The 10,988-nt window shown below is 50.9% G+C and overlaps 4 protein-coding genes across 4 annotated transcripts; 3 read left to right on the forward strand and 1 right to left on the reverse strand.

The window, feature by feature from the left end:
• Positions 1–236: 236 nt before the first annotated feature.
• On the forward strand, positions 237–4,327 carry CC1G_01753 (exocyst protein; the record flags this gene model as incomplete). The annotated part of the gene is made up of 16 exons (XM_001829021.2): positions 237–393; positions 443–555; positions 614–776; positions 824–1,641; positions 1,696–1,821; positions 1,880–1,981; positions 2,030–2,162; positions 2,219–2,319; positions 2,376–2,537; positions 2,589–2,694; positions 2,746–2,882; positions 2,950–3,215; positions 3,287–3,416; positions 3,471–3,735; positions 3,797–3,942; positions 3,992–4,327. 16 exons carry the CDS (start codon positions 237–239, stop codon positions 4,325–4,327), a joined length of 3,261 nt encoding a protein of 1,086 aa, XP_001829073.2.
• A 101-nt stretch (positions 4,328–4,428) lies between these two features.
• CC1G_01754 (hypothetical protein) lies at positions 4,429–5,375 on the reverse strand (the record flags this gene model as incomplete). The annotated part of the gene is made up of 4 exons (XM_001829022.2): positions 4,429–4,869; positions 4,925–4,988; positions 5,047–5,202; positions 5,251–5,375. 4 exons carry the CDS (start codon positions 5,373–5,375, stop codon positions 4,429–4,431), a joined length of 786 nt encoding a protein of 261 aa, XP_001829074.2.
• Positions 5,376–5,504: 129 nt separating this feature from the next.
• CC1G_01755 (hypothetical protein) lies at positions 5,505–8,995 on the forward strand (the record flags this gene model as incomplete). Its single annotated transcript, XM_001829023.2, has 16 exons — positions 5,505–5,619; positions 5,676–5,683; positions 5,731–5,867; positions 5,920–6,658; positions 6,720–6,834; positions 6,890–6,941; positions 6,995–7,021; positions 7,071–7,177; positions 7,229–7,333; positions 7,385–7,456; positions 7,506–7,629; positions 7,678–7,958; positions 8,012–8,218; positions 8,267–8,333; positions 8,390–8,457; positions 8,511–8,995. 16 exons carry the CDS (start codon positions 5,505–5,507, stop codon positions 8,993–8,995), a joined length of 2,709 nt encoding a protein of 902 aa, XP_001829075.2.
• Positions 8,996–9,378: 383 nt separating this feature from the next.
• Positions 9,379–10,886, forward strand: CC1G_01756 (pheromone-regulated membrane protein 10; the record flags this gene model as incomplete). Its single annotated transcript, XM_001829024.2, has 6 exons — positions 9,379–9,565; positions 9,626–9,748; positions 9,819–10,200; positions 10,271–10,395; positions 10,478–10,548; positions 10,608–10,886. 6 exons carry the CDS (start codon positions 9,379–9,381, stop codon positions 10,884–10,886), a joined length of 1,167 nt encoding a protein of 388 aa, XP_001829076.2.
• Positions 10,887–10,988: the final 102 nt, after the last annotated feature.

Here is a 10,988-nt window from a genome sequence, read left to right on the forward strand (position 1 = left end):
CCTTGTTCTTCGGCACTTGCCGTCACTTTATTATTGTCGTCCTTATTTCCCCTCTTCAAACTAAGTATATTCTACAAAACGTAGCCATGGTAGCAGCAATGTATACTACACCGACGATATGAGTCCAATTCCACATCAATATTGCCCTTCGGACCCAATCATTTATATTATTATAAACATCCCCATCACTTCCGCCCCTCGCCCCTGCGCCCTGCCCCTCGCTCGACCTGTCCACCATGTCCGACATAGAATCCCAGAGGCAGCAGATCATATCCTCTGTTTTTGCCAGGCGCAATGCAAACGGTTCAGACGAAACTTATGTCTGCCATCTCAAGATCTGGGAGGACGCAGGCGACGCAGGAGGACGCAAACCTCGCTACATACTCTTATCACGTATGTCCCCTGCTGTCGCCCTATGAATCTACAATGAACATGTCATTAGAATCAAACAGCGAGGGTGGCTTTATGCACAAGTCTAAACTCAACGCAAACGGTACCTTTTCGGTAGGCAAAACCTGGCGGGTCCGAGAGCTGCGTGCTCTCCAGGTGGTCAACGTACGTCGTCTTATATATTCACTCTGTTTCAAGTCCTATCTGAATGAACGACGCCTAGCCACTCTCGCTTAATATCACACTTTCACGCAGATATACATGGGACACTGAAAGTAGAGAAGAGCAAGCGCAGTTCCTCGAAGCACTCGTCAGACTGTTTCGGACTACAGTTGGTCCCGCAGCGCCTCTCCACTTGGAGGGCGTAAATGACTATGAATCCCAAGGTCCGCTCAGCACGCATCCCAATTTACATTTCCTAACATGGACCTAGATGCCCGGCAATACCAGAGGAGCGCAGGCCCATCGACGTCTTCGGCCACACTTGCTTCTTCGAGCAGCCAATTTACCACTAGGAATAGTGACTATGAAACCGCTAGAACCAACCCTTCTCCAGCTCGATCAAACATCCGTAATGGCACTCCCTCCAACCAACAGTCGCTCCAGCCGCCAGAGGCCAGAGAACGCACAATATCTGCACGTTCCCGCGACGGTGGCCGAAATCGTCCACCCTCGATCACCGTACCTCCTCTCGCCCCTGCTCCCACCCCTCCGAGGCAAACGCGGAGACCGTCCAACGCGGCTTCTACCCACAGTCAAACCACTTCACAGATTTCCCAAGCCTCGCAACCACGACCCCAAGCCGTTTCCAGCACATTCTCCAGGGATTCGCGCGCCAGTGGAAGCACTCGTGAGGCGACTTATTCCCAGATTTCTCAGTCATCAGACACCATCCCACCACGATCGAGTGATGCTTCCCCGGTTCCTTCCCAACCCACAAGAAAATATACCGCACGTTCTGAAGCATTTCCAGTCGAAAACACACCGTCACGTCGTGATCAGAACGTCCGAATCTCTTACTTTGATCCCACAAACCAAGCATCGCTAGATCGTCTCCTTGCTCAAAACACCGACAGTCAGATCGATATTGATGGCGAGGAAGAGAGTGCTCGAGCTACACTAACCAATGTCGAGGAGATGATTGAAGGTTATGAGTGGGCCAGCGACGATGTGATCGGTCGGAAGTCCACTCGAGGTGCTGTAGATTTGATCCAGGCGAGACTTTTGGACGAGTTGACCGCCCTCGAGAAGGTTGGCGCTCCCTTGATTGTCCGCTTTTGTTAATTGGCACTCAATCATATCTAGGCCAACGTGCACTCCTTCCTCGAAAGTGATGATCGAATCGGTATCGTTATGAAGTTTCTGGATGAGGCAATTACGGAGCTCGACAATATGGACAGCCTGATTTCCTCTTACAAAATTCACCTGAATGTACGTGTGGATTCCTGTTTCAAGTTTCTGACCCGCCGTGTTCATAATCGTCATTTAGGCTGTCAGCGAAGACATCCTCTTCATCCAATCTCAGAACAGAGGTTTGCAAGTTCAGACTCAGAACCAACGCGCTCTCCTGCAAGAGATTCAGAATCTCCTAGTACGTTTCGTGCCTTGTGTGAAAAGCATGTCGTTGACCTCTTGTTAGCGCACAGTTCATGTCGATCAAGACGCGTTGATAACCCTTACGCAAGGATCCCTCGAAAAGGCACAAAGTATACAACGATTGGAAGAAGCTGCGGCCGAGCTTTACAAGGCTTTGCAAGCTGGAAGAGACACTGGTACGTTCCGAAGATACATGCGGGATCCCACCGATTCTTACCGTGTCCGTTCTTAGACATGGCTGCCACTATGGAGCGATTGCAAGAATACCGAACACATAACGCTCAGTTCTGCAAGCGCATGTTTGACTTCTTGACCATCATGTTCACAGCCCAGGTGAGTCGATAACTGGCTTCATATGCAAACACTGATTACATACATTTCGGATCCAGTCCAAGCTACTTATCGGGGACACCAGCGGGTTGTCGAAATCGGCCAGAGGGTATCCACTGTTACTCGAGCACCAGGCTATTGAAGAGTATCTTGGCCGCTATGCTGGGCTGATGCTGTACCTCAAAGAGATGGACGAGAGTGTCTATGCCAAATTGTGTGCAGTCAGTGCATTGACAGAGACGCTATCTATTGCCCGCTGATCATAATCATAGTCATATTTTTCAACAGTCAGTGAACTGCATCAAACGCAGATCACTGGTCTTTTGTCGGCCTACCTCGGGTTGATCAAAAAGGCTCAGGACGACGAGCAAGATGCCAGTCAGTGTCACTTTTGTCGTTTCCAGGTCCTTTTGCTAATCATAGGGATAGGCGGGTTTGCAGGAAGTGGTCCTCCACTTTCGAAGAGTGCTGCTGGTATGAGGCGAGCAGGAACCATTCTTCGTTCGCCATTGGAGAATCGACGAGACAAAGAAAAGCCGGTGGATGGCGAGCTCCGCGCTTCTGTCGTACGTGTTTAGTCTGCTCTTCCAACGCCACACCTCAGGTCGACCTAATTTCGTCGCATCTTCCTAGGCATTCGACCTAGCTCTGGAACAGATTCAGGCAGCGGTATACCGCGAATTTGACTTTATTACCGACTTCTTGCAGATCAATGATGCTGGCCTCACGTTTGCGGATTACATGGGACTTGACAGCTACTTTCGACGACAGGCGGCTCGAGCAGCTGGTCTAAGCCAGACTACGCTAAAGCTGATTCGGAATGCGATGGATCTGATTTTTGGTTTCTTGCCTGCCGAGTTGAAGACGTGGCTGGATAATGCAATTGCTAAAGATAACATGTATGTCTTTTTTCTCATGTCGTTCGCCCGGCTCGTTTAGTCTGATTGGTCTCGTCCGATACCGCCTTTAGCGAGATTGTTGGGATTCTCGTGACGCTTGAGCGGTACTTCGCTTCTGCGGAACAGAAGAACACCAATTTCTTGCTGAATCTTTTGGACAAGCAGCAAACGCGACTCAAGACGGCATTCGAGCGGCATATTGTAGGTCTTTTTTCTCCATGTTCGAACCGGCTTGATGTACTCATTCCTCCGCAGAGCGATCAATTGAAGGGCATTGAGCAGACCAGGCTGGTCGGCAAGAAGCGCAGAGGGGTTACCCATTTCATCAAGTACTTCTCTTCATATGTGACTCGGGTGGAAAACCAGCTTGGTGGTGCCGAAGGTTTCGAGATCCGAACATTGGTTGACTCTGGTTATGAAAAGATTGTTCAGGCCATGTTTGAGTCACTAAAGCAGCTCGCCAAATTGGAAGGCGAGGGGGAAGACAAGGGTCAGCTGAACTATCATATCATCATGATTGGTACGCAGCCTTTTTTTCGAATTCGATATCTATGATAGCAGTGCTGACACAGACTCGACAGAAAACATGCATCACTTCGTGACGGAAATATCCAAGATGGAGCTCGGGGCGACTCGAAACTTTGCGCAACGTGCCCAGTCTATTTACGACGAAAACCTCAATGCATATATCAAGGTACTTATGCGCAGACCACTGGCGAAGCTAGTTGTGAGTAATCACGCAAGTCTAAAGGCGATAGAGCTTAACCTTGTCCTAGGACTTCTTCGATGCAGTGGAACGTGTTGGTCAAGACCCAGGTGCCCTCGCGGCCAACAGCAACTACAGCAAATCCTCGCTTAAGAAAGTCGTGAAGGAGTTCAATGCGAAGGATATGCGGAAGCACATTGACGGCATGTTTAAGCGCGTCGAGAAACACTTTACGGAGGATGGGACTGAGGAGATGGTGGCCATCGTGTGGAAGGCATGCGAACAAGGACTAGTGAACATGACCGGGCGCATCGGAGGACTCATTTCGCAACACTACGGCGACAGCGGGGTCACTTTGGAGTTTACCAAAACGGACATTGAGTCGGCTTGCAGAAAGCAACTTTGAAACATTGAAAAGACATTTTGTCTAGTATGGACACTGTATTATAGTGCTTTCGAATTTTTGGAACAATGAACACTATGTATGCACCCAACAGGAGGCGAGATTTACTGACTGGGAGTAAAGTGGTGGGGGACAGGGAAAGGAGGAGTAGGAGTTTTGAGTTCAGCCGAAGGGCTGGAGGCATTAGAAGCACCAGAGTGGCGGGGCGTCAAATTAGGGGTAGTGGCTGGGTGTTGGGTTGCTCCGGTGGCCGTGGCGGCAGAACGCTGCTGCTGCTGCAAGGCACCGAGCAAGGAACCTCCATAAGTCTGCCAGAGACTTGCAGCGGTTTGCAAAGGGTTGGCACCCTGCTGCGGCTGACCGCTGTGCCCCTGAGTGTTTCCTTGTTTGTTCAAAGCGTTCGCAGCGAGGGTCAAAAGATCAGTGAGTTTCTGTTGAATGAAACCAAATGCGTTTCGCTGCAAGGCGACAATTCCGTCATCAAGGGCGGCCTCGTTCTTGGCCAAGAATGGGCGGAGATAGTTTTGATAAATGTAGGTGGAGCCCTTGGGGACAAGATTTCAATTTGTGTGCGCTGGAGTTGACCAGAAATAGGCTAACCTCTGTTTGCGGGAGCGCGAGGTAAAGCAGGAACAGGGTCTTGCATTCCCAATAAAACGGGAACCTGGAAGCGAATTTAATTGAACAATCTGAGTGGTGTGCGCTCAGTGTGGGCGACATACCAGCTAATGAACCATTCCGCGATGTACTCGAAAGCGACAAAAGCCCCTACCACGGACCAATACATGCCCCATCGTTGGACGTCTGGCTCGGACTGCGGGAGACGCGCGAGGGCCTTGTAGGTCGCGAACGACGGCAACAAAAATGCAAACCAGGCGCTGTCTTTTCATGAGCGTTTACTAGAAAGTGTATTGGGCTTGTCTGACCTCACTAAATGGGAGATAAGAGACATAAACATGACTGTAGAAGGGGATGAAAAGCGACAAGCACGGTGGGCGCGGCCATTGGCTGGCGTGGTAAGATAGCAGTCGGGCGGTGCCGAGTACCACATGACCGTTGAGCGCGATCACACGGAGTAGCGCTTCCTTATTTGGCAGGGTGTGATTGGCTCAGTTTGGCCAGAACTGATCTCAGCCTCTCAATCCCATCTTCGCCCCGCATTCTCTTCTTCCGTCTCCCAATGGACGCTGCCAGCCCCTCCAGCCCCGTCGTCAAGAAAGACAACGACGACAGCAACAACAAGGACGAAAAACGCGATGTCAAGCCCGTCGTCAAAACCCTCAATCGCGTTCCCCGTGCGTCTCCCCAGTCTCCCTTTGCCCTAGCCCTACTCACCTCTTTGGCTCGTTAGGTGCTTGCGTAAGTATAACGTCGTCCGGGACGCTTCGCCTGCTAATGCTGTGTAGAATGCTTGCAGGAAACAGAAGATGAGGTGCGAGGGCGCGGAGAATCCTCCGTGTCGTCGTTGCCGAAATACCGGTCTCGAGTGTCTGTTTGAGAAACCTTCTCGCGAAGCCAGTCTTACCGGCGAAGCAGGCTTGGAGTATGTACCCGCGTCTTCCCGCTGTAATGAGGACTCTAATGGTGTTTTGTAGGCGGATGCGGGCACTTGAAGCTCAGGTCGCCGAGATCAAACAAACTCAGCAGACGATATGTGCCACGCTGCAGGATATCCTAGGTTATGTTCGTGCAACAGCACACTCTTCTCGGTCACCTTCTGCCTACCCCCAAAACTATCATCACTCCCCCCCCAACATGAGCTCACCGTCGATGTCAACACCCACCGCAAGCCATCAGCACGTTAACGAGATCCATCATCCATCACCCCCTGGCGGTCTCAATGGGCCTGCATCGCACCCGATCGTACATCCTGCACGACCCACTGCTCGTGCTTCTATGCCAAATATATACCCCTCGTCAAACCAGGTGCCACCCACGGCAGATTTACCGCGGCCTCATGCCTCTCAGCCGCCCTTCTCGAACTTCAATCAGCCTGCGGCCCCGGCTCCTGGTCAGCCGTATTCGGGGAACCAGCAGGCGTCGAACACTGTGTTACCACCGTTCTCTAGCATCAGTATGCCCCCACCATCATCTGGGGCCAATGTTTCCTCGTTAAGGTACCACCAACCCTCCGATCATAAAACAGGGCACCGATATCCTCACCCGTCTCATCCCGGGAACAGCAAACGCCACGCTCCTCCGTCCACGGTTACCAGCGCGGATTCTTCGGATGTTGAAGACGACGACGATGGGGGCCTTCCTGCTTATGGCCTCGTTGCTCCGTGGGAAGTGCTCCGGGGCCTGGCCGATGTCGCAATTGAACGCGCGGCCAAGGTACGCATGGACATCCGAAATCCGTCCTTGGGAAGGAGGTTTGATCCAACCGATTTTCTAGGAGAGTGGCGAATCTAGTGAACCGCATAGCCGCACGAGAAGCCCTTCCCCTGACAGGTCTCGGCCCCAAAAGCGCCGGAAACTGCGTCACCTTCCTGCCCCCACTTTCCACGACGGTCGGTCACCAGAAGTTGTCTTCGTTCCATTAGTGAAAACTAAACTGTTCCACAGTCGTCACCAAAAGTATTTTGCCCGAGGATGAAGCTCGAGAGCTGTTCAAGATGTATGTCACCTGTCACGTTACTTCAGGGACAAGCGCTCACAACTACCTTTTAGCTTCTATGATGGTTGCTCGACATTCCTGTAGGAGTTTTGGAGATATGGTCTGTTCCACTATTAACATTCATTCTAGGCCTGTTTTCGACGTCAATATGGACACGTACGAATCTCTGCACGAACGTTCTCCATTTGCAGTAGATGCTATCTGCATGGTCGCTGCTCGCGTCAGGGACGGCGGAGGTAGGCGTCTTCCTGCGTCACATAGCTTGCAAACTGTTAATTTCGTAATAGGCCAAGCAAGTGAAGTTCATTTGAAGCTCTTAGAGGAAGTTCAAAATATCGCTCGAGCAAGTCTCTTCGCCCCAGTGCTTCGTATGGAAGCTGTTCAAGCCATGAGTGCGTGTCCCCCCTCCCTGTTAGTGGAATCGCCCTGAATTGTCCCTGTAGTTCTGGTATCCGGATGGTCGGACAATGGCTGGTTGAGCGGTGGACATGCCGTTCGTATGGCTATGGAATTGTGTACGTCTCACAGATGTCGAAGACGATTCGCGTGCTTAAATTCTTCTAGCAATGCACAAAGCTTGGCCTCGTTTGCATAAGAGAATCAACCAGGGGAAGACGAGTCGAGAGGACGATAAGGACCTCGTCATCATGTCAAGAATTTGGTTCTGTCTCTATCTTTTCGAGCATCAGTAAGTTTTCAATTACGCGCATTCCCACCCCTTCTAACATCGACCCAGGCTTTCATATGGAACTGGTCGACCTGCAATCATGAAAGACGATGAAAGCATCAGAGATTGTCGAAAGCTACTTAACCACCCTCTTGCCATCGATGACGACATGCGCCTCGTATCCACGGTCGAACTTATCAAGATCCGCGAACGAGTCCATGAAGCCATGTCCCCCCTAGAAGGACCTGTCAAGCTTGATCATTTCGACATCCTGCGCAATGCTGATCGTGAATTCGAGCAATGGTACAGTACCTGGGATAGTGCCTTTTCTCAGAAATGGCCTGGCGCAGGTTAGTAGCTGCCATATTTGATACACGTCCTCTGACTTACCATTTGAGTTAAGCTTTCTACCGTCAAAGTCTTCAAATCCAGCAGCTCCATGCTCAGCTGTTCCACAATGCGACTGCCTTGCGAGGTATCAATGGGCCGGAAGATGTCCAAAAGATACACCCAGCGCAGAAAGATCTTGCCATCAGGTCCATTGCTATTGCTCAGAGAGGCCTTGATATCACTGTGAACTCCCCATCGTATCGAGAAGGAATGAAATATGGTAAGCTCGCTCATCTCCGGTACGAACGTGATCTGAATGTAGCCCCAGCTGTCCACTATACTCATGCAACGGCCACCTTTGCCGCGTCATTCCTGCTGCGGCTAGCTCGCCTGTTGTAAGTCCCCCGCTAAACCATTTACATTGTGTTGTGAATTAATTTGGACAACGAAGCCCCTCGGACTGCAACATTGTGTCCATCCGAGAACAGGTCGATCAACTTGCTACCCTAATGTCTGCCAGTACGTGGCTTTCTATCTTGATTTCTATGAATACTGACACTGTATGACTTCAGTCCCTGGCAAGCGCTATGCTTTAACCTTGCAGTTGATGCTGAAACGGTCCAGAAAGCGAAAGCCTGGATCCACGTCCCGCTCCCCTAATGGCTCCCGGGAGCCTCAACGCAGCTTGTCTATGGTCATCGATCATCAGCCCAACAACCTGCCTCCATCTGCGATGATGCCGCCACCTCAACATCCTCGCAGTAGCGATACTTTCTCGCCGACCTATGAACCCCCTTTCGCCGGTGCTAGCCACTCTGTGACCAATCAACACGTTCCTGTCGTAGCTCATCCCCAGCATCCTCAGCGCCATCCTGCACCTGGCCATCCTCCGCCCGATGCAGATCAGATATGGCAAGGGTTTGAAATGACCGCGCAAGAACAACTACCCGTCTGGATTTCAGACCAGAGCTTAGGCGGCAATTCGTTCTCTCAGCATGGAATGGATGCATTCTTGCTTCCTACCAATTATCTTCCACCAGCTCCGCAAATCTGGTAACCGCAACATCCTATGTGTGGACGTGTATCATCTTTGTGTATCATATCATCTGTCTGAATTCCCCACCTTCTACCTTCGAAATTTTATGCCTTTGATATTTGTATGACTACCCTCATTTGGAAGCAATATACCACATCAGGCCATTTGCATCTGTTCAAATTTCGTCATGGACTAGTGGCTGAAGGGTGTTTTATGCCATTTAAACGTCGGCATTTCCCAGTAGTGAAAGCTCCTGTCCTCGCATTTGATGACGTTCGAGACGATCCTGATAGTACATCGTTTAGGGGCTTGGGCTACAGACTACTAGACAGGAACCCGATAACGTCGGCTGCGACCTCCTGCGACCATCCTCTTCCGTGCTATCTTATTGCACTTTCACACTGATGGCTCTGAACCCCGAACAGTTGACCTTACGCGTTGACGATGAACCCGGCAGCACCGAGGAATTATTGCAAGGTGATGGATATCCAGAGTCGAGGCACAAGCACAAGCTCTCCTGGCCTTCGGACAATCCCATTCCAATGTCCAAGAAACTTGGTCTCAATTCCGGTGCTCCCATTGATATTGAAGGTACGCACACATATTGCTACTTGATTCCCCCCAGACTTTGCGCTCACCTTCGAAGGACAGAGGCAAACAAACGAAGGGAATTTGTCCTGACCTTGACGAAAGCACTTATGACCTTTGGCTCACCATCCCATCGAATAGAATCACAGGTCAAGGCAGCTGCGACAATTATGAGCCTTGAGGCAGGTCAGCTGCTTCACCCTATGTCCCGATATACCAATACACCTGACGGAGAAAAATGAACACGTCCATTCAGACTGCATGTACCTTCCGAACATGGCGATTATCTCCATGCGACTAGGGGAACATCTGGCCATGCGGACGTTCTTCGTCCGGGCGCGAGGCCGAATTGCGCTCACGTCCCTTCAGAAGGTCCACCAAATCTATCGAAATGTGCTGCACGAGAACCTGCCCGCGAGTGCCGGAACACAGGCGCTTAAACGACTCCTCAGGGCGCCTCCAATCTATAGCCTTCCAGTGCGATGCTTCTTGGCCTTTATGAGCGCTTCTGCGATCTGCGGTCTCTCCTTCGGCGGCTCCATCCTGGATATGTGGATCAGTGGCATTTGCGCCTGCGCTTTGCAGTACCTGGGATTGAATGCTGCGAACAAGAGTGCGATGTACGCGAATGTCTACGAGTACGTACAGGGCGCTTGGATGATGTTACGACGGGTTTATCATAAGGACTGTAGGCTGACATGTTTCAAGGATATCTGTGACGATCATCGTTGCGTTTGTTGCGAGAGGCCTGAGTAGCATCCCCGGCGACGTGTTCTGCTACACGGCCATTTCCTCGGCCGGAGTTGTGGTCATATTGCCAGGGTTCACAGTTCGTAAGCAAGCCACCGTCCTAGTTTTAAACCGTTGCAGGATTTGAGCCTATTTATTTTGACGCTGAAGTGATCAGCTCCCTAGAGCTCATGTCCCGCAACATATTCTGTGGCTCCGTTCGTATTGTTTATGCTGTTATTTATACTCTCTTCTTGGTCAGTAAAGGTCTACTCGTGCCCTAATTGACGTTGACACATGAATCGCCGACGTGCAGGGATTTGGCCTTACCATTGGATCGGATCTGTATCTATTAGTGGACCCAAAGGCACGGAATCTCTACTACCACATAAATAACGACGAGCACGGCAACAGCAATAGTAACAGCAACGGCTCAGTGCCCATGACATATCTTCATGGAACCTTCACCATGCTGAATGGAACGAACCCGCTCACCCCTATCGGCGGCGTTCTCGGCATTCATGAAGTGGCAACAAAGGGATCTGAAAGGGTCATCAAAGGTCGCGGAATCCACTCTATTCCAAAACGTTTCTAAAACTTCAGTAGGCTGCGTGAGGGACACCAACTGGGAATGGTGGCGTCAGAACCTACCCTGGTGGACTTTATTCTTGCTGGTTCCAATTTACTCGATCTGTTC

This window comes from Coprinopsis cinerea, assembly GCF_000182895.1.
Source record: "Coprinopsis cinerea okayama7#130 chromosome 1 map unlocalized cont3.1, whole genome shotgun sequence".
Classification (NCBI taxonomy): Eukaryota; Fungi; Basidiomycota; class Agaricomycetes; order Agaricales; family Psathyrellaceae; genus Coprinopsis; species Coprinopsis cinerea.